Source organism: Aspergillus wentii (assembly GCF_001890725.1).
Source record: "Aspergillus wentii DTO 134E9 unplaced genomic scaffold ASPWEscaffold_3, whole genome shotgun sequence".
NCBI lineage: Eukaryota > Fungi > Ascomycota > Eurotiomycetes > Eurotiales > Aspergillaceae > Aspergillus > Aspergillus wentii.
In genome coordinates this window covers 3,413,839-3,434,372 of record NW_024467834.1, presented here as the reverse complement: position 1 = coordinate 3,434,372, position 20,534 = coordinate 3,413,839, and the positions used below count along the sequence as shown (strand labels likewise).

At 49.3% G+C, this 20,534-nt stretch overlaps 7 protein-coding genes across 7 annotated transcripts; 5 read left to right on the top strand and 2 right to left on the bottom strand.

The window, feature by feature from the left end:
• Positions 1-124: 124 nt before the first annotated feature.
• On the bottom strand, positions 125-451 carry ASPWEDRAFT_106671 (PHF5 family protein; the record flags this gene model as incomplete). The annotated part of the gene is made up of 1 exon (XM_040827826.1): positions 125-451. One exon carries the CDS (start codon positions 449-451, stop codon positions 125-127), a length of 327 nt encoding a protein of 108 aa, XP_040691300.1.
• Positions 452-851: 400 nt separating this feature from the next.
• On the top strand, positions 852-1,996 carry ASPWEDRAFT_171092 (pinin family protein; the record flags this gene model as incomplete). Its single annotated transcript, XM_040830722.1, has 4 exons — positions 852-862; positions 935-1,376; positions 1,443-1,511; positions 1,574-1,996. The coding sequence occupies 4 exons, from the start codon at positions 852-854 to the stop codon at positions 1,994-1,996; spliced, it is 945 nt and encodes a 314-aa protein (XP_040691299.1).
• Positions 1,993-4,020, top strand: ASPWEDRAFT_461745 (alpha/beta fold hydrolase). The gene is made up of 7 exons (XM_040836712.1): positions 1,993-2,564; positions 2,641-2,693; positions 2,750-2,857; positions 2,920-3,029; positions 3,095-3,425; positions 3,481-3,532; positions 3,587-4,020. Exons 1-7 carry the CDS (start codon positions 2,486-2,488, stop codon positions 3,862-3,864), a joined length of 1,011 nt encoding a protein of 336 aa, XP_040691298.1. The 5' UTR covers positions 1,993-2,485; the 3' UTR covers positions 3,865-4,020.
• Positions 4,021-4,175: 155 nt separating this feature from the next.
• On the bottom strand, positions 4,176-5,662 carry ASPWEDRAFT_26988 (uncharacterized protein; the record flags this gene model as incomplete). The annotated part of the gene is made up of 5 exons (XM_040832932.1): positions 4,176-4,884; positions 4,946-5,070; positions 5,127-5,199; positions 5,263-5,410; positions 5,473-5,662. The coding sequence occupies 5 exons, from the start codon at positions 5,660-5,662 to the stop codon at positions 4,176-4,178; spliced, it is 1,245 nt and encodes a 414-aa protein (XP_040691297.1).
• A 638-nt stretch (positions 5,663-6,300) lies between these two features.
• On the top strand, positions 6,301-11,155 carry ASPWEDRAFT_59076 (uncharacterized protein). The gene is made up of 6 exons (XM_040838431.1): positions 6,301-6,428; positions 6,496-6,526; positions 6,673-6,837; positions 8,016-8,020; positions 8,938-9,207; positions 9,314-11,155. The coding sequence occupies exons 1-6, from the start codon at positions 6,410-6,412 to the stop codon at positions 10,876-10,878; spliced, it is 2,055 nt and encodes a 684-aa protein (XP_040691296.1). The 5' UTR covers positions 6,301-6,409; the 3' UTR covers positions 10,879-11,155.
• Positions 11,156-13,270: 2,115 nt separating this feature from the next.
• On the top strand, positions 13,271-14,820 carry ASPWEDRAFT_107978 (MFS transporter; the record flags this gene model as incomplete). The annotated part of the gene is made up of 2 exons (XM_040827933.1): positions 13,271-13,862; positions 13,913-14,820. 2 exons carry the CDS (start codon positions 13,271-13,273, stop codon positions 14,818-14,820), a joined length of 1,500 nt encoding a protein of 499 aa, XP_040691295.1.
• Positions 14,821-15,248: 428 nt separating this feature from the next.
• Positions 15,249-20,495, top strand: ASPWEDRAFT_153661 (sister chromatid cohesion factor PDS5). Its single transcript, XM_040829647.1, has 3 exons — positions 15,249-15,786; positions 15,871-17,544; positions 17,614-20,495. The coding sequence occupies exons 1-3, from the start codon at positions 15,430-15,432 to the stop codon at positions 20,122-20,124; spliced, it is 4,542 nt and encodes a 1,513-aa protein (XP_040691294.1). The 5' UTR covers positions 15,249-15,429; the 3' UTR covers positions 20,125-20,495.
• The last annotated feature ends 39 nt before the right edge of the window (positions 20,496-20,534 follow it).

Genomic DNA, 20,534 nt, shown 5'->3' with positions numbered 1-20,534 from the left:
GACAGAGAATATGCAGTCGTTCTCGCTATGCAGACCCAAATCGAACAGCCCTCGAAACGCAAGCAAAAAAAGCGGCCTGGATGGAGCCGCAGCCGAAATGGAGGGGTATGGAATATTAAAGGCGTCAATGATTCCGAAAACTCTTCTTTTGGTAGAATAAATCCGTCCTCGAACTTCCCAGGTTTATAATCTTCGGACACCCATCTCGATCCTTCTCCAGTCGCGTACATTCGAAACAGTAGAACGCGTCACTGATGCCCTCGCCACCGCAGACGATGCACTTGTTCTGGTAGTTTCCGAACGAACACTCGTCGCAGATTCGGACCAGGGTAGTCGGGCGCACGTACGAGTCGCACACGGGGCACTTGCCGTCGCATTTATCGCAAAGACGACCGATGGAGATGCCAGGTTGCTTGCGGCACATGACAAGATCGGGGTGATGGCGAGACATGGCTGCGAGTTGTGGTTGGAGACGGGGGTGTGTGGAATTGTAGAAGGATAAATCGAGAATAAGGTAGCGGTACTAGCGATCCAAAGGCTTCAAAAGCAGCAGAGAAGACAAATGTATTGGTTGTCCTTGTCTTGGACACTGGACTGTTGGTGGTGAAGAAGAAACGATCGAAGACGCTGGAAGAAAGAAACCAGATCGGGCAAATGGTCCGTGCGCGGAACGTTGGAGTCTCGCCGATTGTTGTTGGAGACCAAAGAGTGAGGGACATTCAATCAGACAACGCCTGGCTTTTTCTGGGTATTTTGTTTTCTGTTTTCTGAATTTGCTATAAAGGTCTATTCCTTTTATTATTTCTATTGTCTGGATTGTGTCCTGTGGCCACTCCTACCGAATCGACAATATGGCGGAAGGGTAGGTCTAAGCTACGGAGCTTCTTTGAACTCGGTCGAATAGCTAGCTAACCATACAAACCCCCGGTGATAGCCTCGCATCTGCAGTCGCATTGCCCGATCAAGAAACCTTGATCCCATCACCAGAAGCCGGTCTCAAACGGCGCAAGTCCTCCACCACGGATGCTGATAGCAAACGCCGCCGCCTCAGTTCGCACCATGAAGACGAACGCCCTCAATCCCCTCAAGACCGCAGACCATCTTCTCCCGCCCCGGAAGAACGAAAAGTAGAGCGAAGACCGGTTCGTGGGCGTGAGGAAGAACGCAAACGGGGACAGCGATTATTCGGGGGTTTGCTGGGAACGCTCTCGCAGGGCTCGAACTCGGCTGCTCAGAGACGACGCGCGGATATCGAACGGCGGCAACAGGATAAATTGAAGTTGCAGGATGAAGAGTATGGCGAGTTGAAGAAAAAGAGGCGAGATGAGCGGGTGGCCACTCGGAAAAAGGACCAAAGACTCTACGAAGAAGAATCGGTATGTTCTTTCCGATGCAGTTGGCAGGTTGTTGGGATTGGGTTACTGACAAGTTGCCCATTACAGATGCGCACTCGTCACTCGAATCTGGTCGCCATGGCCCACTTTCTCAAGACCAAGACGAAGCCAGTGCTGGTATGTTCTAGGTCCGACTCACCTTGGAGGGATTTTTACTCACATTGTTGGTTGCATTTTAGTACTACAAACCATGGCAATTAACCCATAGAGATGAGGACGTGATACAAGATCAAATCGATGAGGCAGAAGCTACAGTCGCGCGAGAAACTGCCGATTTCGAAGAACGTCATCCATCCCCTACAGAGGAGGAAAGTAAAGAGCAGAAAGAGAGAACGCAGTCGGAAGTCGTCGCAGAACAAGACCCAGCCCCGTTGCCTGACAAGGAGCCCAAGGAGCCCAAAGAGGAGACAGCAAATGATGCAGCGGGGACGACAAATGCTGAAACTGACCATGACAAGGGTCATGAAATAATAGCGGGGACTGATGGAACTGCTGACCGTCAAGATGCTGCTCCTGTTAATGACCAACCCGATGCCCATCGAGCGGCCGAAGATGACGGCGGCGAGGTTGTGGAGGACCAAGAAGATACAGTTATTTATTAAGGATGGGATAATTGCTTTTTTTTTCTTCTGATGTTATGTTATTATTCGATAATGGAGACCGGGATAGTATGGAGCACGTATGTCGATGATAGGAACGATGATTGCCGAGGCATTTCGCCGGCAGAAATGACAGCGCATTTCATGTATGTTGAAGAGATCTTGGGCCTTCTGCCTTGGTAGTTGCAGCAAATCCCTATAACCCCACTGGATTAGCACGGCTACATGATACCATGAGCTGTAAAACCTGTATTTAACCCTCAATTAATTGCGATTCTTCTCTGTCGCCTGTTGTCTGTACGGCATAGCTTCGGCTTCACGTGATACGACAGCTGGCGGGGGTGCTCCAAGCATTCTGGATGCTATAAATAAGGAAGCTGGACATCGAGGAAAGTCGGTATACAGGGTGATCCGGTTTTTGTTGACGCTGCTCGGTCTACCGTTCATCTTCACGATACAGTTTTTGACCTGTCTCCTCTATCCATCACAATCATGCCCGTGGATAAGATCAACGTCTCCGGGGATCCGAGGATCCAACATCGAACTGCAGATCTCAACGGCAAAGAATATGGTATGCACCTGCAGCCTGTGGCTCGAGTATTTATGGCCGAATTATGAGGAATGAGTGCTAAACATCGAATGGACAGGCTATCTCTACAGTCAACCCGAATCGGGCCAATATAGAGCGACTATCTTTCTGGTTTGTTTCAACCATTGCAAAAAACGCATAGACGCAATCCACTCACCAGTCAGCAGATTCATGGATTCCCCGACTTGTCTATGGGGTGGCGATATCAGATCCCCATGTTGCTCAACAAGGGACTCCGGGTTATTGCGCCCGATTGTCTAGGATACGGAAAGACGGTCAGTGACTGATGCCTCATGCAGGCTAGATAGATGGAGTGCATAACTGACATGCTACACAGGATGCTCCAGAAGAAGCCGCACATTACTCCCACAAAAGCTGTGCAGATGATATCAAAGAGCTTGCATCTCAGCTGGGTCTGTCCAAAATCATCGTCGGAGGACACGACTGGTACTATCCTTCCTCCCTCCTCTGCACCAAGGTATCTCAGTCTGAATCTAATCATCACATCCAAGGGGTGCTGCCCTCGCCTATCGAGTTGCCCTCTGGCATCCGGATCTAGTCAGCCACGTCTTCACCGTCTGTGTGCCTTTCACCGCTCCAACAAGGAAATACATTCCTCTCAACGAATTCGTCGAAACCATCGCCCCTCATTTCGCCTACCAGTTGCAGTTCCAGAGTGGTGATCTGGAAAAGGCCATTCAAACAGAAGATGATATTAAGAGATTTCTCTCCGCAATGTATGGCGGCAAAACCGAGGAGAAAGACGTGGCGTTCTATGCTGAGTATGGGGTCGTCCTCGACAATCTGCCTCGATTGCAGCCATCGAGGTTATTGAGTGATGAGGTTTGCTCTACTCTTTTGTTCTTCAGGTATAATTATACTTACTAACATGTCGTAGGAACTTGACTATTATGCAAAAGAATTCTCTCGACACGGGATTCATGGTCCATGTATGTCCATCATCATCTACCTATCTTATCCTACGCGTACACTAAAGGTAATAGTAAATTGGTATCGAACCCGTGAAATCAACTATAAAGACGAGCTCTCCATCCTTAATCGGCGCATGACGGCCCCCGTCCTCTTCATCCAAGCCCTCAAAGACACAGCCCTCCCAGCACACCTGGGCAAAGGAATGACTAGGACCATCCCCCATTTGACATTCCAACAAGTCAACACATCGCACTGGGCACTGTGGGAAAAGCCAGAAGAAATAAATGAAATTATTGCGTGGTGGTTGGAGGAGGTGGTCTTTGCGGATCCAAGAGCCTTCAAATTGTAAGATGGTCATAAAAGGTATATTATACATTTGCTTAGCAATTTTTTTATTGTGCCGTTGTTTTATCTTTGCGTGTTTTAAAGACTGTATATTTACATGGGTTTTGGGGTTCAATCTTGGGGATTTCGGGAATCATTCTTTGTCTTATAATTCTGGTTCAGATGAATAGTGACTGGTAACAATCGCAAAATTAGTACACCAGCTGGAAATTAAGATACATAATTTGTAAATCAATAAAACGGGAATTTTTCATCCGTCAGTGCTGTAAGCTTTGCAAATGAAACAGGAAAAGTAGATCATTATGCGTCAATCCTTCAGTATTCGAACACCTTGGTCTCAATCTGGCACCCAACCTTGTCCAGACGATCGACAAACTCCTGTCCCAATGTCGCCGGAGTCACAATACCGCTGCGGGAAACCTTCTTCACCTTCTCCTCATTTTCCAAGATCACCATTGCTGCCTCCGCCAGCAACAGTCCGGTAAAGACATACATGGTTCCGTGGTATTTCAACTTTCCAAACACGCGCTTGGGTGCGGGAACATTCTGGTCAGCCGTTGCTATGGCGCGGTACTCGACCAGGTCGTTGACTGAATCCTCCATCCGGGGTCCATTGCCTGGAGCATAGATATATCTTCTCAACAGTGTCCGGACTGGGGGTATGATGAGAAGACCCAGGCCGATCAAAAAGCCGATGTGGAACAGAACACCAATGAATGCGTTCCTCACATGGATGAATTGTCTGAAAAAGAATTGCGGTCCATAGAACTCAGGCATCAATGTGCTGCTACGGTGCACGATAGTAATGTCGGCAAGCCCGGACGGGGAGGTTGTAAGAGTACCGAGGTCCCGAACAGACCGGACTCCTGATAGCTTTGCAAGAATTGGTTCGCTAGGCAGGTTCTTCGGTGGTGGGCCGGCAGCAAGGTCAAAAGGATTGGCCCACTTAATCAGGTCAGAGAACGAAAGGGAATCAAATATGGTCAGAATGGTATTGAGAGTACCACCGCTAGCTCCGGAGGTCCTGGAAATAGTGTTAGTAGGTTACTAGTACCTCAAAAGATAACCTTGGTGGTTGAACATACTTCATCTCCTCAATAGCGCAGGTTACTTCTTTCGTATGGGTAGAAAGGTCCTCACGAACTCGCTTCACAACGGACCAGGTCAATATGTCCGCAGGGGCGCTCTCAACACCAACAGACGGGATCAACTATGCTCTAATTAGGTATTGCCCAATATTGAATCCTTGGTTCATGGTTGACATACAATGGCACCGTTTGATTTGGCGGTTTCATGGTACTTTTCGATAATCGACTTGACCCAAGGGGTCTCTCCAGTACTAGTTCAGACGTTCAGTCAGTGACATTGCCACGGACAAGTTCAAATACGTCTGATCACTTACGCATCGACATAATGGGTTCCGTTTTTGGCGCATGCCTCAACCACTGGGGTCGAGTACAAATGGTACGGGCCAATGCAGTTAATGATGAGCTTGGTCTTCTGAGCCAGAGGGCCCAATTCCTCTGCCGTGAGTTGAACGGCCAGTATTTCTATTTGAAGGTTAACAAAATGTTCCCCCCTTGAAAAACCAAAGATTCTAAAGACGATGTACCTGGTTCTGAGCGGTCAGGGTTCAAAGCCTTGAGCTCCTTTGCAACTCCCTCAACCTTTTGCAAAGAACGACCCGCCAAAGCCCATTTCAGATTCGTCGTGAGAGACTTGACAATGTGCTCTGCGCAGAGTTTACCAGTGTAGCCAGTAGGGCCTAGGAGGACGATGTCGAATTCTCGGTTGGATGCCATGATGAATAGGAATCTTGTGATAGAGAGCTAGCTGCGTACTAGTATTGGCAGTGTACGTCGATTGAGAATGACAAAGCCACTACTATGAAGGATTGAGACAAGGGAATACACCTAAAGTCCAGTCAAATTGTATGTTCTTGAAGTTATATGGATGGAAAGCCCGTTGCTACAAGAGGAACACATGGGGGGATCGATTGGCATCAAGAAGACCTCGGCCGTGGCTAACCGGAAAGGGGAAGGGACCTATCCAGGAAGTCATGTGACCTGTACGCCATGAAGCAAGGGAAATCTGGGTTACATGTGAGAGAGCATCGATGATCAATCGTCAATTGATTCTGCGCGAGTGAGATGGTTGGATGACATCTTAAGAATCTTGAAGAATCTTTGACTGTTTGTTCTGTTTGGAAATGGTCAATTTATTGTGTATGATGTCATTCTGTGCGTTTGCATTGAGGGTGTTCCTGCACGGATGGAGATACGGAAAATTAGAATATCACTATTAGCATAATATAAATTAGTCCACATCATTCAGTTACCATATAAACACTCCATACCACATAATGTGATACAAAAATGCGTTGATATTGACTGCGATATACAAAAAAGCAAAGCGTTAGTGGGTCACACGTGACCGCCAAGAGTTCGAGCCCTAAGCGAGCCCACCCACAATCGCCCTCACAAGAAAGCCGCAGCCTCGATTTCGACTTACTGAACTCCATCTTCCTCAACCGCCGCACACGAGACAAGATGACGAAGCGCACCAAGAGTAAGTCCCTCATGATGAAGGAACCAGCTGTGTATATAGCCAGCGAGAAACTAACATGAAATTCTAGAGGTCGGAATCACGGGTAAATATGGTACCAGGTAGGCTCAGGCCCTTCTACGTCGAATCCAGCTTGAAGAAATCGATTTTGCCGTCCGTGGTCGAATGAGCGCAAACGACGAAATTGAGAATCGAAAAAGCGAACTTGCCAGGCATCGAACGGTTTATTGACTCGATGGTTCAACAGATACGGTGCCTCCCTGCGTAAGCAGGTGAAGAAGATGGAAATCACTCAGCACGCCCGTTATGTCTGCACCTTCTGCGGCAAGAACACCGTCAAGCGTCACTCTGTCGGTATCTGGGAGTGCAAGGGTTGCCACAAGACCGTTGCTGGTGGTGCTTACACCGTCTCGTAAGTCGAACGCCTAATGAATATTCTCCCGTTGCAGCCAGGGATGCATTTGGATCAAACCAGATGAGACAGAAGGAACGGGAAAGATGAACAGTTTACTGATGCACATGTGTTACAGCACCCCCGCTGCCGCTGCCACCCGCTCGACCATCCGTCGTCTCCGTGAAATCGCTGAGGTTTAAGTGTGGGATGGGGTTTCCTTTTTTCTTTATGTTCCGGAATTAAAAAAATGAGTCTCGAGATTTGTGGAGTTAGCATGAATAAAGCGCATTCTCGTTACGAATAACGCTCATCGATATCGATGTTTCGAATTACATCGTCGATCAAATTTCAAACAAATAGAAACAAGTTCAATTCCTAATTTCGGGTTTCCGTTCATTCTGCGATTCGCGTTTTCCCTGATTCATCGACTCCTTCTATACGGGTACTATCTGCGAAGGTACACTGAAAAGTTATCCGTGATCGTGTCTTCCAGGGTAGTTCTTAAATCACCATGGGACACATCGTACGCCTCTGGCCATCCACACTGTTGAATCACAAGACCTGATATCCTACCCCCAAACCCGAAATTCCCTTTGGTCGATATCCAAAAATCATATCAAATATGATCCAGGGACCAGAAGGCCGTAACCCCTCTCAGTAGAATAATTCGATTTTTAAAGAATGACATCAGCGGGCGTGACCTGGTAAAGGCGCATCATGAAATATACCAGGTACTTAATCATCGATGGTAGTATCATCGCCGTCCGGATCCCATTTCCTAGAGTTAATGCTGCTTATCTTCATATGTTTCACTCTGAAGAAAAGAATATCGATACCCCCTCATCTCTTCTGATATAGCCGCACACTCTGTTTTGCACGCTGAATAAATTGCGAGAACCTATTTTACAGTCAATGAAGTGATTTTTTCAAACCCTCTTGGGACCAAATTTCTTTCATTTTACTCCGTATCGCTCCTTTCAAATAGCCAAAAATTCGATCGTGGGCCACGTGCGTTAATGATGACGGTTACGAATTACTATGACATCGACTCGAGCTCTCGGTTGATATTTAGCATGAGAGACTCCGAAACAATGGCAGATATTGATGCTATTCATGAGGCTGTTGACAGTCAAGTTTCTCGTCAGTCATTTAGAGCAAGCCTCCAACCCATAAAAATCAACTATAATGTTCAAAAGAACAAGTCTGCCCCTGAAGGAGTATTACAAGAGGGCTGCTAGTGAAGGCGCTTTTTATAAAGGATGTCATGTGATGCTCAATTACAGGCGCGAGGATACTGCTTCTTTAGTTGAAACCGCAGACACCTTTGGTTCAACGAGTTACCTCGAAAGGCCAAAAGGGGGCGGGCTTACGGCGTGCATATGACAGTTTAAGCCAATGCCATCCTGGCATGGCATAACAATTTGAAGAAGCGGGCTGTCGTCAGCTGCAGATTGCCTTTGTAAGATGGAGCAGCTCGAGGTGATCAGACAGCGCGATCATCAGATCAAGTACTGGCACGGCTGGATAAAATTCTGATAGATTGCGACGCGCTCTTGTCATTGCTATCGAAATGGTTCTCCTGCAAAGTGTCAATAACGTAGTCTGTAGTCTCGATTCCCTGCCTAGCAGCTGCGTCAATGTCTTAGGTGGACGATGACCACACGCTTTGTGTTCTCTTGTGTCCGGTTTCCAGCCCCGTTTCCCCCCATTTTCCCCTAGAAACCCAAGTGCCTGCTGTCGCACAGGCAATCTCATGGCCGAAGAGGGGCATGTCCATTCTGTCCAGCTGCAAGGGCATGGCATTCTCCTCGGCTTTGTCACCGCCATGGCTTTATCGTCGCCGTAGGTCAGAATTACGGATTTGCTGGCCGCTGATTCGTCCTCGCGTACGGCAGGTCACGTTTCCACCCATGACTGTTTTGCGTTAGACCGGACTTTAGGTCCACCTTAAAGCCTCCCCACACTCGCTCGGCCTGCTCAACTTGCTCTCTCCTTCTCCTTCTTCTACTCTTCCACTCCTCTCTGCCAGCTGCTCTTCATGCCTTCTCACAGTTCTTCTGCAGACAATTCTGGCACATCTTCCTTTGTTCATGTCCGACACTTGTATCGTGTGTTTAGGAGACCTTGGCGAAAGCGCCAGCGATCCTCTTGCCGCCTCCGCCGAGCCCGTGCCAAGACCTGACCTGGATGGTGATGGCAAGTCGAACGATCTTTCGATCAAGGCAGATGGCGTGGATGGCGATGAGGATGCAGGTCAAATCGCCCAGTTGCTCCCCTGTGGTCATATCCTACATAATAACTGTTTGAAACCATGGGTAGAACGAGCCAACAGCTGTCCCATATGTCGCCGCAGCTTCAACGTCGTTGAGCTCACTGAGCGACTTGGAGGTACGTTCATCACCGTTTGATATAAAGCTTTTGTTTTGAGAGGAAAATTAGGATGCGAACGCGTATCATGAATATATGCTGACTAGTTGTTCCCCCCTTTTTACAGGACCCGTGCTTTCGTCATACTCCGTCGAGGACCGAGTCCAAATACCGGACGTCGATCCCTCGATGATAATAGAGTATGTAGATGATGATCTTGCCGAGTTCCAACCCTGTCCAATCTGTGGAGATGCAGAGAATGAAGAGCTACTCCTCCTTTGTGATGGCTGCGATGCTCCTTCGCATACCTACTGTCTTGGTTTGGATGAGATCCCATCAGGGTCTTGGTATTGTGCCCGGTGCGAGACACAGCGTGCTATCGGAGCTTCATCCGATGCATCAGCAAGATCATCGCGACCTCAGGACCGACGAGGCCGTCGTACGAGGGCACAACAGCGGAGCCAACAGAACAGAAATCAAATGAACTCCCTCCACTGGGCTCGGGTGTGGCAGTCTGTCTGGGATCATCTCAACCTGGATCTCGACTTTCCCTTTGATGATGACAGGGCTGCGGAGCGTGCTAGGCAACAACAACGGCGAGAAGAAGCCAATCAACGAGAGTTTCGCGCCTGGCAACGCCGGTTCGAAGTTGCGGAGCGGCAGGGAGGCAGCAATCGATTCAGAGACACTGCTGCTCTCCTCGATATCGAGGCCCCGCGACCGTCGCGGCCACGTCCACCTAGGGTACCAACACCCGAACCCGAATCCCTTGAGGAGATGAGGGCATGGAACGCTTTCGAACGAGCTCGTGAGATTGAAAGCAACCCAAGTGCAGCGAGGAAGCGAAAAGAGCCAACAATGTCTCCATCGCCTGAACCTTCTGAACCGGAACGGAAGCTAAAGCGGCCACGAACCCGTAGGCCCCAGGAGCTGGCAGCTCTGGCTATGCAAAATGGCGAATCTTCAAGATCTGCTGGTGTCAACGCTTCTGCTCGAATCAATGCCGAAAGCTCAAGTGAGCCTAGCTTCCTACAATCGCTTTTGAAAGAGGTCGACGATGCCTCAATTTCAAATGGACCTTCCGCTCAGGCATCACATGCCCCGACTGAACATACGTCGCCTGGTCCCTCGTCTCCGTCGATATCACCTGCCCCATCCAATCGCTCATCCCCCCTTTTATCCTCTGCGACACCGCCTCCACATCTCAGGGGCAGGCCTGTGTCTCCAATCCAACTGACGCCTCCTAACAACCATTCATCTCCATCTTTTTCACCCGATGTCTCGCCGTCAGGCTCTGCTCAAAATGCCAAAGATCATACGCCCTCCCGCTCGGAAGGTCGCTCGCGGCCGCGGATTTCTCGAACATCAGCCCGGTTGATGGTCGCGCGGTCGGCCGACAATTCGCCCAGCCGTTCTGGGCCATCATCGACAGTGAAATCCGACATACAAAAAGTGGTGGGGACAGCGCTGAAACCCTACTATCGTACAAAAGTTGTCTCTAAAGAAGAATACACGGAGATCAATCGAAACATTTCCCGAATGTTCTACGAACAAGTGGGTGAAGCCGAGTCACTCGGGGCTGGCACTAGAGCCGATCTGGAGAAGTCTGCGAAAGACGAAGTGCAGAGAGCGATCGAGGCCTTGATACAAAAGAAAGATGGGGATATGGATGGTACTTGTCGAAGTCCATGATAATAGTACGGACCATAGCATTTGACGGCGTTTTGTAGCGATTTACTTGGATCTGAAGGGCGAAGCATACATTCGGGCGTTGACATAGCATTGATTTTTCGTCAGCAGGATCTGGCTCGAAGATTCAGGTTATCCAGTGATTTGGAATGGGTATGGATTCTCTTGGATGGGCGGTTTTCATAACGTCCTTGTTTAGCAGGTCTATAATATTCAATGTCTACCTTTCCCTCTATAGATCTATCGTCTTTGCATATCGCTTATATGAAATCAAATACTCACCTGAAATAGGCTCCATGCTCTTGCACTAGGTAATCTAATTCAATAGCAGAACACCAACAGTGCTTAAGAAATGGGAGGGATAGCGTACGTACGGTGTAGTTGTCCTAATAATAATCATGTACTAGTAGGTATAGAGTAACACTGCATAATACATTGCATATCAGATGCATGGACGGATAATTCCACATCACCTCATACGTCGTTCATCGCGTTTATCAACCCGGGTGAAGCCTAAAGAGAACCTCATAGCCTCATGGGTTTTGGAATACCGGCAGCCTTGCGTTCGACATATACTGCATCTCGCAAGCAGTAGCTCCCATGTGTGCTTACGTGTTGTCACCACTCATGCATCTATAGTCAGTGCTGGAGATTTTTCAGCCTGCTCCTCTTGAGCGTTGGAAATGGTTTGTAAAGACTCTTGAGGTTGTACATCTCTTGCATGGACACAGTCTGTTTATATATAGTTGACGGTGGAATAGGATCTAGAACGGCACTGATAGGCTCGAATCCACTACCCCAGTCCTTCCCGTTTCCCACATTCTTTCCCCGTATTATTACCCAGTCGACCGTGGTGGATACGCGCTGGAAGATGGGTTGAAGTGAGATACAGAGCAGGTGGTGAAAAGAAGCAGTGATACTATGCCATTCCACGCTATACTACTTCTAGCCATCGGATACCACGTGACCGTTTGGTTTCTTCAGCAGCATCCACGGTTTGGTCTAATTCTGGTGGGCTCACTGTGGATCAAAAGAAAAAAGCCAATAAAGAGCTCCAGAACTCAGAGAATGATAACATTCTGGACTTCCCAGATTCTTTTCAATGAGTTTTTAACACACAATACCCACGTGGCATATGTACCCCGTCCTGATGACTGAAAACTGCTGATGCGATACTTGTCGACATGCAGGCTTACGAAGTCCAGAATACCGCCAAATGGACTCGGTTATCGGCATGGCAAGAGAAAAAAAAAAAAAAAAGAAAAGAAAAAAAGAAAGAACATAAGATCGTTGCCAAAGATACTCCAAACACCATAATAGATAAAGTGACAGAGATTAAAAATGGAAAGTTGGGAAGCAACATTGCCCCTCTAATTCGGGACTCGTTCAGCCCTCTACATGCCGACGTTTTCGATAGCCAGAGGAATCCACCGTCAACCTAGGGATAAGAGCTCGAATAGGGGAATGGTCTCCGTCCGTCACCCGGGGCTAATTGTGCTAAGAATCCGTCGCTATTAGCAATGATAATGGACGATGTGTCAGTGTCCAAAAATTAATCGCCCGCTCAGCTGCTGTCGGCCCCTCGCGTTTCGGAATGTCCGAGGAGCGATAGGCTAAGCTTTCTTTCCCTTGCAACTTTGCCAGACTCTGCTCTGCCCGCTTTTGATGACTGTATATGTGCGACTTCTTTCCTGGCTGTGCCAATAATTCGCCATCTGATCGGGGATATGACTCGCTCTTAGATGGCGCCATTCGTTCGAATTCTTCCTTAGTGTTCCCGCCGAGAGTCTGTTCGAGTCATTTCTATCAATCAGTGATTAATCATACGGCGTGCATATCGGGGGTCGGCCTTAGGTTTCTGGCGACCTTTTAAGATTTCTACCCGGAGAGTGGAGAATTGCTGCCCTGTGCCCTGGACGTGATATGCAAGGCTGTTGCAATCGCCTGCGAGTCTGATGGGTCCCTTAACTCCGTCTCCGTGTCGGTCAATGTGCTTCGGTCCGCCATTTTATTTCCGTTCAATCTCTTCTTCTCGAAGGCCCACCCATCCAACAGGTTGGTGGGTTTAAAAGCTTTTTAGATCCCACCTGGGGTCTGGCTCATTGACCTCATAAAAGCATATTTTATTTTACCCCCCTCACAATCAGATACAACTTCTGCTCTGCTCTTAGAAGCTTGATATCGGTTTCCTATTACGGCACTACCCGAAGAGAAACCCCGCCATCTTCGGTTGCGTCACTGTGAACACAACAATTTAAACATGGGTACCGCAATCCAAAATGCGGCATCATTCGAGTCGAACGTTACTACGCCTCGTATCAGTCTTGGGGACCAGCCTGCAGTGAAATCGCCCGAGGTTCCACCAAATGCCCTGAACTCTGAAGGCATTGATGCCATGGATGAAAATGAACCTCGCTCTAACAGCTCCGAGGACAAGGATCTAGAGAAGGGTGACCAAGATGTCGAAACACCGGAGAAGGGGCCCGAGAAAGATCCCAATTTGGTGGATTGGGATGGGCCAAACGACCCCGAGCACCCTCAGAACATGCCGGTTTGGAGAAAGTGGGTTGTTACCATGACTTTGTCCTTCATGACCATGTGGATTACCTTCGCGAGTAGTGTTTTCTCAACAGCTACGGTGGTCACCTCCAAGGAATTCGGTGTTTCGACTGAGGTGATGACTCTCGCGACTAGTCTGGTGGTTTTCGGTTTCGCATTGGGCCCGCTGGTATGGTCGCCTCTTTCTGAGCTCTATGGACGCAAGATCCCCTTGTTCTCGGGATACGCTGTGTTTGCAATTTTCCAAATTCCTGTTGCTGTTGCACAGAATATCGAAACGATTATGCTGTGCCGTTTCTTGCTGGGAGTCTTCGGCTGCTCTCCTCTTGCGGTCGTCGGTGGTGCCATGGCTGATTTCTGGGACCCGGTTGACCGTGCTATTGCTATTGCTATGTTCTCTGCGGCAACCTTTGTTGGTCCAGTACTTGGTGCGTTACTTTCTCAAATATTCTATCGTGGCTCATCTAACATGTTCCAGGTCCTATTGTTGGTGGATTTATCACCGATTCGTATCTCGGATGGCGATGGACTGCCTGGATCACCCTGATCGCTTCTTCGTTCTTCGGCCTGATTGCCTTGGTCATTGTCCCTGAAACCTATGGCCCTGTGCTCCTGCAGCGACGCGCCGCTCGCCTTCGCCGGGAGACTCGCAACTGGGCGTACCACTCTTTCCTTGACGAACACCGGCCTACCGCCTCTGACATTGTCTGGAAATACCTACTGCGTCCGATTCAAATGTTGTTCCTTGAGCCAATTTTACTTCTCATCACCCTCTATCTGGCCCTGGTCTACGGCATTCTGTACCTCTTTTTCGAAGCCTACCCAGTTTCCTTCCAGGAGGTTCGAGGCTGGACCAATGAGGGTATCGCCGGGCTACCGTTCGTTGGCATCTTGGTTGGTGTGTTCTGTGGTGTGGCATTAATTATCTGGCAGACCAAGACCCGCTTCGCTCGCAAGCTGGCCAAGCACGGCAAGGTGGTGCCTGAGGAGCGTCTGGTGCCGATGATGATTGCATCTGTTCTGTTGCCCATCGGCCTCTTCTGGTTTGGCTGGACCTCGGACCCTAGCATCTCCTGGGTGCCGCAGGTGATTGCAGGCATCCCTATCGGCATGGGTATCCTTGTTATTTTCATGCAGGGACTCAATTACATCATTGATTGCTACATGATGTTTGCCAACTCGGCCATCGCTGCCAACACCCTGGTTCGAAGTAGCCTGGGAGGTTCATTCCCTCTATTTGCAGTCCAGATGTACCACAAGCTGGGCGTGGACTGGGCATCCAGTCTGCTTGGGTTCATCACAGTTGCCATGATTCCCATCCCGGTTGCCTTCTTCTTCTACGGCAGCAAGATCCGGGCCATGAGCAAATTCTCGCCCAAGTTCTAATTTCCTACACATTGTCTTTCTCCTATAGATATCCCCCATCTTCCTGCGATTCATCGGTTGTTTTCAGCATCATAAACAGCGTGATTCCGCTACGATATAATGTTTACTTGGACAAAAAAGTTCTTCTGCATACATACCCTGGGCGTTGTCGTTTACTTTAGATAGCAATCATCCATGTACATCCCTGCATGATAGATGAGATAATGGATAGTTGCATGATCTCACTGAACTATTCAATTGAAATTATTCAAATAATTATAATTAAAACAAAGCCCCAAATTAATCTGCTATATAGTGCCGTTAAAAATAAAATAAAAGCCAAAACACGCTACTGCGACGCGTCCCGTGCGGTCGTTGGAGGCGGTCAATAGCATGACGGCTCAAGTTCCGTTGATTATTGCTCCAACTCGCCTCGCTCGCTCTCTCTCTATCTCTTCCCCTCCTCGCTTTTGCTCCTCCTCCTCTCCCCCTCGCTCGTCTCATCTTCTTTTCACATTAAATTTTATATTATACTTTTCCCATTTCCTTTCCTGTCTTTTTCGATTGGATTCCTCGCATGGTGTGCTGAGTTCCAACCCTCACCTTCGGCTTCCCCGCGCTTCGTCCACGATGCCTTCGCGCACTCGTCAAGGTCCCTCCACTGCGACGGAGGTCGTGGAGCCCGAAGAGGCGCCCGGAGACCTTCGCAGCCTTCAATTCAATGAATCGCTTTCCTGGCGCGTGGGCCGATCAGCTATTCCCATTGCAGATTTGTTGCAACGCTTGCAGACCCTCGCGCAGGAGCTTCGCAAGTTGGAGCAGGAAGAGATCGACCCGAATTCTCTCACCAAGGTTTCGCAGGAGCTTGCCAGCGCTCATCTGCTGGCACACAAGGATAAGGGCGTGAGAGCTTGGGCGACGTGTTGTATTGTGGATGTCTTGCGCCTTTGCGCTCCCGACGCGCCCTTCACCGGTAATCAGCTCAAGGTGCGCTTGCCAACGTCGAGATGGAGATTCGACCTCACTTAATTGATGATGGTGGTTATGACGGAACTAACTGTTGGAGAATAGGATATCTTTACGTGCATCGTATCCTCTATTGTCCCCGCTCTGGCAGACCCTTCCAACACCTACAATGCCCAGCATATTTACGTCTTGAATTCGCTAGCAGAAGTGAAGAGTGTCGTGCTTATGACGGATCTTGACCATCCGGACTCTCTGATCATCCCTCTTTTCACCAGCTGCTTTGACATCGTCTCTGGCTCCTCCAAATCTTCTACGGGCGAAGAGGTGGCTAAAAATGTCGAGTTCGACATGACCCGGCTCCTCGTAACGGTCATCGATGAGTCGCCCGTTCTCGCGCCCGATGTCGTGGATATTATCGTGGCACAATTCCTACGAGTTGACCCCCGCATTATCGAGCAACCTAACAGGAAAGGCAAGAAGGCGGATGCGCCGGTGGATGCCAAACAAGGCACCCTACTTCTGAAGGACTACCCTGCCGCTTACAACATGGCCAAGGCGATTTGCCAAGCATGCCCGGAGAGGATGACCAGCCACATCAGTCAGTATTTCAACAATGTTATCATCGATGCCTCCGCAACCTCGAGCGGGGCGAATGGCTCGAAATCTTCGAGCCGGAGACCCAACCTAGACGATTCCGATGAGGAAGGAGAAGACCTTAAGGAGTTGGGCAAGGCTCACCGGCTAATTCGGGAGCTCTGGAGAGCCTGTCCGGAGGTATTGCAGAACGTGGTTCCCCAGCTGGAAGCGGAATTATCGGCGGAATCGATACCTTTGCGCCTGTTGGCAACACAGACCATTGGTGATCTTACGGCTGGTATCGGGGTTGCTGGACCACCCCCTCCTCCCCAAATGGATCCTGCTGCCTACCCACCCGTCGCTCTGGCGGAATATTCCCAACTTCTTCCTCAGCCAAACATTCTCCTCACTCCACTGTCCCCGAAACCATTTTCGCAGGCGCATTCTTCTACATATGAGAGCTTCCTGAGTCGGCGTTTAGACAAGTCTGCCTCAGTCCGAGCGGCTTGGGTGACTGTCATTGGACGAATTCTCGTAACATCTGCTGGGGGCTCGGGCTTGAGTGACAACGAGGAGCAGACCCTTATTAAGAACTTGGGATCTATGCTTCGAGATGCTGACGAAAAGGTTCGAGTGGCAGCTGTTGATGCAGTCGGTTCCTTCGGTTTGTCTCATGTCGTCCACAAACTGGGGGCCAATGGCGACTTCTCATCCCCAGACTCCGTCCTCTCCATTCTCGCGGAACGAGTCAAGGACCGGAAGCCGCTGGTACGTGAGCGTGCGATGAAGACTCTGGCTCGGACTTGGGCTGTTGCAGCTGGCGAGATTGAGCAGAACAATGAGCAGGTCACCTCTCTGCTCAAGGACGCTCCATCGAAGATCTTCGATGCCTACTACACCAATGACCCGGACATCCACGTGCTTATCGATCGCGTGCTCTTCGAACTGTTACTGCCGCTCAGCTACCCTCCGATCAAAGCCAAGCTGTCCCGAAGTGGCTCAAGTCAATCACAAAAACAAGGAATCCAAGGCTCAGAGGCCGAGAATGAAACAGACGTTGATAAAATCCGTGTCCGTCGAATCCTCACCTTGCTTGCAGGGCTAGACGAGAAGGCCAAAAAGGTTCTATTCGCGACGCAGCGTCGGCAATTGTCTATAAGGACAATTATGACTGTCTATCTACAGGCCTGTGAGGATTATAATGTAAGTTTGGATTGGAATAAAGAGTCTTTTGTTTCCCCACAACTTTGTACAGTACTAACTAGCGAAAAGGGCGGCGTGATGGAAGAAAACGAGGATCAAATTAAGACCAAACTCAGTCGCGTGATTGATACTTTGGCAAAGACCTTCCCTGATGCATCGCGCGCATCCGCAGACTTGTGGAAATTCGCCAAGGTCCATGATCGTCGAGGCTATCAACTTGTTCGTTTTGCGATGGCTGCTACCAGTGATTATCGCACTGTGATCAAGGCCATCAAGGAGCTTGCAAGAAGAATTCAAAGTGCGAACAACACTCCTTTGCTCGAGACCCTCACGCCACTTCTGTACCGTGCCAGTTCCCTCATTTTCAACAGAAGTCACATTCCCGCAATTATGAGTCTCTCAAGGTCGGGCGAGAGCGGATTGGCAAACGCCGCTCATGAGATTTTGCGGGAGATCTCCAACTGGAACCCGGAAGTGTTGGAAGCGCAAGTCCAGGAGATGTGCAAGGATCTGGAATCGAGAGCACCCAAGGCTGCTACAGGCAACGATGCTGGCACTGAGGAGATCCTGAAGGCTTGCTCTGGATTTGCAAAGAAACTTCCAGAGAAGCTTCCTAAGGAACGCAAATTTTTCCAGGCTCTCACAAACTACGCCCTCTACAGCACATCGCCTCGTGCCGCCAAGCATGCCGTCTCGATTCTCATTGCCACCGCGGATAAAAAGGAGATGTACGCGAAGGATTTGATCCATAAATGCGTCTCGAAATGGACCTACGGATCTGACCGCTTCCTCACCAAGTTGGCTGCTCTGTCTCAGCTGAGCCTCCTTTGCCCAAGAGAAGCGGATGAAGAGAGCGATGCCATCATATCCATAGCTATAAACCAAATCCTGCTCACGAACCGTTCCCCGCAACCGGACGCTGATTACACATGGTCAGACTCTGCGGATGAAGAGACCATTGCTAAGGAATGGGCACTCAAGATCATCGTCAACCGTCTCCGTGCTAAGGATGGCTCAGACAATGAGGCTGACTTCCGGGCCCACGCTGATCCCGTTTTCAGCACCTTGAACAAGCTTGTGATTGGTGAGGGCGAGCTGTCAAAGAAGAAAGACACGCCAGCTGCACAGAAGCCGCGGCTGCGGCTCCTGGCTGCAAAATCTCTGCTCAAGCTCTGTGCATCCCACAAGCTCTGTGAGCCATTGCTAACACCTGGTGATTTCAACTTGATTGCTTTGGTAGCTCAGGACCCAATCGCAGCAGTGCGAAGTGGTTTTATCAACCAGATCAAAAAGAAACTTGTACAGAAATCCTATTTGGGCCAGCGTTGGTACACCATTCCTTTCCTGCTTGCATTCGAGCCCAACGCGAGCCTGAGGGACAGCACCCTCACATGGCTGCGGTCTCGCGCAGCATGGTTCTCACAACAGGGTCAAGCTACTGGGGACAAGGCCGACCAGACATATCTGGAGTCGATGTTCTCACGCCTTCTATCTCTCCTTGCCTACCACCCCGATTACCCATCTGACGACTTGGATGAGTCGACGAAACTCGGCGACCTGGCAGACTTCGCACGGTATATTCTCTTCTACCTTACCGCTGTAGCCAACGAGCACAACCTGTCATTGATCTTCCATGTCGCACAGCGTGTCAAGCAGGCACGAGACGGCATTAATAAATCCGATGAGGTTTCCACCCGTCTTCATACTCTTTCGGACCTGGCACAATCAACAATCCGCCGATTTGCGGATATTTACTCCCAGCAGCACAAGTTTGGCGGAGGAGCTGGCGGTACCAACATTCTTCAGACCTATCCCGGAAAGATGGGAGTGTCTGCCTCGATTTTCGCTCAAATGAATAGCCACCGGGAAGCACAGGAAGTTGCTGAGAAGAACTTCCTCCCTGATGACATGGATGACATCTTGGATCGTGTTGTTCGGTCTGCGATGAGATCGAAGGGCGGCTCACAAGGCCAGGGAGCTGCGAAGAAGAGAAAGCCCGAGTCCCTTGGCACAAATGGGGATGCAAGCACGACCAAGAAGGCAAAGAAGGATAAAGGGAAAGCACCCTCGCGTCCCCGGAAGAGGTCTTCCTCTGGTGCTGCTGCATCCAAGACACCTAAGAAAAAGAAGAAGAATGAGGATGGTTGGTCGTCGGATGGAGGTGCCGCTGACGAAGATGTGTCGGCATCTGCACGAAGACGTAGTAGCAGAGGCACAAAGAGCAGGAGGGTCAGTTATGCCGACCGGGACAGTGATGAAGATGACATGGAGATGGATGAATGGGAGGAAAAGGTACCACCACAAGAGGAGGAGAAAGAAGACGAAGAGAGCGAACTCAGTGAACTGAGTGAAGTGGAGGATCCCTCAGACCAAGAGGGGCCCGGAAAAGAGTCTGAAAACGAAGACCAGCCAAAGGACAATGAGGAATCAGAAAATGCAGAAGAGGAAGAGGAACAAGAGCAAGAAGCTACACCACCACCAGCCCCGAAGACCAAAAAAGCCGCAGCAAAAGGAGGCAAGAACAAACGTAACGAGAAGACGGCGACTCTCCCCTCGAGACGATCCTCTCGAAGAGGATAAATAAGAATGTGTGATGTGATTGATATATGGATGGAGTTATTTTTTCCCCCTTTCTTACCTGTCACCTCCAAACTCCCTGGGAGGCGAGTGTCATGATATGTGTCTGTGTACTGAAATCGTTGTTCGGGACTCTACGATCCAGTTTCTCTTTTCCCCCTGTCTTCCAATTGTAAGTGTCTATCTGCTTGTGTGTCTATGTCGAGGAAGAAATATCTCCCATCTCTTCCATCTCTGTTTCTTATCATACGGTGTTAAATTGAATTGTATACCCATTTTCTTCTTTTTTCTTTTCTGTGCCAAATTTCTTCCTCTTCTCGATATCATCATGTTATGCCATGTTGTCTTGCGCTTTTTTTTTTTTTTTTTTGTCTCTGCAGAATCTATCTTACAATTCGGAAATATCAGTCTGT

Excerpts from the sequence above, each read along its gene's own strand:
- ASPWEDRAFT_461745 (XM_040836712.1), top strand. The coding sequence starts at position 2,486 with ATGCCCGTGGATAAGATCAACGTCTCCGGGGATCCGAGGATCCAACAT. Across the intron at positions 2,565-2,640 it reads TCTCAACGGCAAAGAATATG|GCTATCTCTACAGTCAACCC; the intron begins GTATGCACCTGC and ends TCGAATGGACAG. Across the intron at positions 2,694-2,749 it reads ATAGAGCGACTATCTTTCTG|ATTCATGGATTCCCCGACTT; the intron begins GTTTGTTTCAAC and ends ACCAGTCAGCAG.
- ASPWEDRAFT_59076 (XM_040838431.1), top strand. Across the intron at positions 6,527-6,672 it reads ACGGGTAAATATGGTACCAG|ATACGGTGCCTCCCTGCGTA; the intron begins GTAGGCTCAGGC and ends ATGGTTCAACAG. Across the intron at positions 9,208-9,313 it reads GCTCACTGAGCGACTTGGAG|GACCCGTGCTTTCGTCATAC; the intron begins GTACGTTCATCA and ends CCCTTTTTACAG.
- ASPWEDRAFT_153661 (XM_040829647.1), top strand. The coding sequence starts at position 15,430 with ATGCCTTCGCGCACTCGTCAAGGTCCCTCCACTGCGACGGAGGTCGTG. Across the intron at positions 15,787-15,870 it reads TCACCGGTAATCAGCTCAAG|GATATCTTTACGTGCATCGT; the intron begins GTGCGCTTGCCA and ends GTTGGAGAATAG. Across the intron at positions 17,545-17,613 it reads AGGCCTGTGAGGATTATAAT|GGCGGCGTGATGGAAGAAAA; the intron begins GTAAGTTTGGAT and ends ACTAGCGAAAAG.